Source organism: Mizuhopecten yessoensis, unplaced genomic scaffold (assembly GCF_002113885.1).
Source record: "Mizuhopecten yessoensis strain PY_sf001 unplaced genomic scaffold, ASM211388v2 scaffold4231, whole genome shotgun sequence".
Lineage (NCBI taxonomy): Eukaryota > Metazoa > Mollusca > Bivalvia > Pectinida > Pectinidae > Mizuhopecten > Mizuhopecten yessoensis.
Genome location: NW_018405441.1, coordinates 626,557 through 630,853, shown reverse-complemented (window position 1 = coordinate 630,853; position 4,297 = coordinate 626,557). Strand labels below are relative to the sequence as shown.

The 4,297-nt window shown below is 40.1% G+C and overlaps 1 protein-coding gene across 1 annotated transcript in view; it reads left to right on the top strand.

Moving 5' to 3' along the window:
- Positions 1-4,297, top strand: part of LOC110448743 (glutaredoxin-3-like) — a 15,442-nt gene that overhangs the window by 10,515 nt on the left and 630 nt on the right. Inside the window, exon 9 of the mRNA XM_021495164.1 lies at positions 686-818. Within this exon, the coding sequence (XP_021350839.1) occupies positions 686-818 (133 nt within the window). The remainder of the gene's footprint in view (positions 1-685; positions 819-4,297) is intronic.

Genomic DNA, 4,297 nt, shown 5'->3' with positions numbered 1-4,297 from the left:
GTGTTATCGTTAGTAGTGTTGTTACTATGTTGTTATCGTTAGTAGTATCGTTACTATGTTGTTATTGTTAGAAGTGTTGTTACTATTGTGTTATAGTTAGTAGTGTTGTTACTATGGTGTTATCGTTAGTAGGGTTGTTACTATGTTGTTATCGTTAGTAGTATCGTTACTATTATCATTAGTAGTGTTGTTACTATGGTGTTATCGTTAGTAGGGTTGTTACTATGTTGCAAAGCATCTAAAAAGTGAACACGAGAGTGATAGCTATTGTGTTATCGTTAGTAGTGTTGTTACTATGTTGTTATAGTTAGAAGTGTTGTTACTATGGTGTTATCGTTAGTAGGGTTGTTACTATGTTGTTATCATTAGTAGTGTTGTTACTATGTTGTTATCGTTAGTAGTGTCGTTAGTAGGGTTGTTACTATGTTGCAAAGCATCTAAAAAGTGAACACGAGAGTGATAGTGTGAAAATGATTTTTCAAAAATGATAAAACAATAATGTTATTATGTAAAATTTTCACGAGGATGTTTCAAATCCGATGAACAACATAATGAAGTATTATTTTATATTCTATTCCATGAGTTTGTACTGAATATGGAATCCTTACAATGTTATGTTGTTTTATAAGAGTGATTTTCTAATCTCCATGTAATGATTGATAAACTGATTTGTTTATGTTTACAGAGTTCCGTACGAGACATTTGATATACTGGCAGATGAGGAGGTGCGACAAGGGTTAAAAAAGTTTTCTAACTGGCCTACATTTCCACAACTTTACGTTAAAGGGGAGCTGGTCGGTGGGCTAGATATCCTTCAGGTAAGGTTTTATAAAGGGGAGCTGGTCGGTGGGCTAGAGGGAACTGGTCGGTGGGCTAGACATCCTTCAGGTAAGGTTTTATAAAGTGTAGCTGGTCGGTGGGCTAGAGGGAACTGGTCGGTGGGCTAGATATCCTTCAGGTATGGTTTTATAAAGTGTAGCTGGTCGGTGGGCTAGATATCCTTCAAGTAAGGTTTTATAAAGGGGTACTGCTAGACATCCTGAAGGTAAGGTTTTGTAAAGGGGAACTGGTCGGTGGGCTAGACATCCTCCAGGTAAGGTTTTATAAAGTGTAGCTAGTCGGTGTGCTAGACATCCTGAAGGTAAGGTTTTATAAAGGGGAACTGGTCGGTGGGCTAGACATCCTTCAGGTAAGGTTTTATAAAGGGGAACTGGTCGGTGGGCTAGACATCCTTCAGGTAAGGTTTTATAAAGGGGAGCTGGTCGGTGGGCTAGACATCCTTCAGGTAAGGTTTTATAAAGGGGAACTGGTCGGTGGGCTAGACATCCTTCAGGTAAGGTTTTATAAAGGGGAACTGGTCGGTGGGCTAGACATCCTTCAGGTAAGGTTTTATAAAGGGGAACTGGTCGGTGGGCTAGACATCCTTCAGGTAAGGTTTTATAAAGGGGAACTGGTCGGTGGGCTAGACATCCTTCAGGTAAGGTTTTATAAAGGGGAACTGGTCGGTGGGCTAGACATCCTTCAGGTAAGGTTTTATAAAGGGGAACTGGTCGGTGGGCTAGACATCCTTCAGGTAAGGTTTTATAAAGGGGAACTGGTCGGTGGGCTAGACATCCTTCAGGTAAGGTTTTATAAAGGGGAACTGGTCGGTGGGCTAGACATCCTTCAGGTAAGGTTTTATAAAGGGGAACTGGTCGGTGGGCTAGACATCCTTCAGGTAAGGTTTTATAAAGGGGAACTGGTCGGTGGGCTAGACATCCTTCAGGTAAGGTTTTATAAAGGGGAACTGGTCGGTGGGCTAGACATCCTTCAGGTAAGGTTTTATAAAGGGGAACTGGTCGGTGGGCTAGACATCCTTCAGGTAAGGTTTTATAAAGGGGAACTGGTCGGTGGGCTAGACATCCTTCAGGTAAGGTTTTATAAAGGGGTACTGGTTGGTGGGCTAGACATCCTTCAGGTAAGGTTTTATAAAGGGGTACTGGTCGGTGGGCTAGACATCCTTCAGGTAAGGTTTTATAAAGGGGAACTGGTCGGTGGGCTAGACATCCTCCAGGTAAGGTTTTATAAAGGGGAACTGGTCGGTGGGCTAGACATCCTTCAGGTAAGGTTTTATAAAGGGGTACTGGTCGGTGGGCTAGACATCCTTCAGGTAAGGTTTTATAAAGGGGAACTGGTCGGTGGGCTAGACATCCTCCAGGTAAGGTTTTATAAAGGGGAACTGGTCGGTGGGCTAGACATCCTTCAGGTAAGGTTTTATAAAGGGGTACTGGTCGGTGGGCTAGACATCCTTCAGGTAAGGTTTTATAAAGGGGTACTGGTCGGTGGGCTAGACATCCTTCAGGTAAGGTTTTATAAAGGGGAACTGGTCGGTGGGCTAGACATCCTCCAGGTAAGGTTTTATAAAGGGGAGCTGGTCGGTGGGCTAGACATCCTCGAGGTAAGGTTTTATAAAGGGGAACTGGTCGGTGGGCTAGACATCCTTGAGGTAAGGTTTTATAAAGGGGTACTGGTTGGTGGGCTAGACATCCTTCAGGTAAGGTTTTATAAAGGGGTACTGGTCGGTGGGCTAGACATCCTCCAGGTAAGGTTTTATAAAGGGGAGCTGGTCGGTGGACTAGACATCCTTGAGGTAAGGTTTTATAAAGGGGTACTGGTCGGTGGACTAGACATCCTCCAGGTAAGGTTTTATAAAGGGGAACTGGTCGGTGGACTAGACATCCTTGAGGTAAGGTTTTATAAAGGGGTACTGGTCGGTGGACTAGACATCCGCCAGGTAAGGTTTTATAAAGGGGTACTGGTCGGTGGACTAGACATCCTTGAGGTAAGGTTTTATAAAGGGGAACTGGTCGGTGGGCTAGACCTCCTGCTTTATAAAGATACTGTATACTGATAAGTTTTTGCTGCAGTTTAACATTTGCCTTCTGTAATGGGGAAGAGTTTATCATGACAGCAAATGGTAATACACACAAACTGTACACACCTGTACAATGGTACTTATATCCTGTTAAAAATACTGTAAACATTGTTTTTATTAATATTTGATTGAATTAAATAGACTATGTATTGATAGCCGGACTTCTCAAGTTTAATATAATGCTTATTAAGTAGTTGTTGGTTAGGAAGACGGGTATTACAGACCAAGGGTAGTTTATATATGTCCTTATATATACAACGACTCTGCAGTGATACGGTATTAATGTAACAAAGTCATCTGTGACTTATGAAATCATGACCCTTGTGTGGTTATCGTGATGCCAGACGTCGTGAGTTGTAACATTGAAATGAATGTCAGATACAAACCATTGTCTTTTTATTTATGTTTATTGAAAATCTACCTCCATTTTGGAGAACAAAACTGAATTCAGGGATTATTTTATTCTTGAAAATGATGAAAAATATATTTATGAGTATGAAACTGTATTCTGCTTTTTGTTATTTGTCATATTCCTATAATTCTGATCAGTATTTTTGAGAAACAATAATGCATAATGCATAAATAATCAGCTGCCTTTAGTTAACTTGTAAATGTTTAGAGGTTCAAGTTTATTGGGTTTATCATTCTATTAACAGCGGAGGGTACTTAAGGATGTGTAGTGACAAGTGCAGTTAAATATATTTTAGTCAACTCAGTTTGTGTGTGATATACAGATTGTACAAGTTTTGTTAACCATCAGCAGGGTGTTATTTGTTAATATTTACATTCTGTATGCTTAGACCCATTGACAAAAATTACATTCATAAATGCATAACACAGGTGTTCATAGAATCTCAGCACGTGGGAACTGATAGTAACCTGATCACACTGCGTAGTAATACACTACAAAAACTACTCACTCGGAACGACCGACCTAGATGCTTAATTCTTACATCTTAAAATATTATTGAACTGTGCTTTGTGAAATATCCACGTATTCACGTGTCCTGTGCTACAAATAAACATTGAATATGGAACTACATTTTGTTGTGTTATTGTTGTTGACGGTTGCTAAGATCTCTCACGATAGTGTCACATTTCCCCGCGAAAAAACACTGTTCTCGCCACTGCGTTGCACCCGTGTATAAGCAGGAACAAACCCTGTTTATTTGTTTTATTCGTTGTTATATCGATCCACTGAAAGGATTCGTCAATGTAAATATAAGGAATGATATTTATTTTTTCAACATTTATGAGGTCATAACAACAATGGGTTTTTGGACATATTTTACATGAATCGCTAACGCGATTCATTCAATATGTCCATAAACCCATTGTTGTTATGACCTCATAAATGTTGAAAAAATAAAAATCATTCCTTAA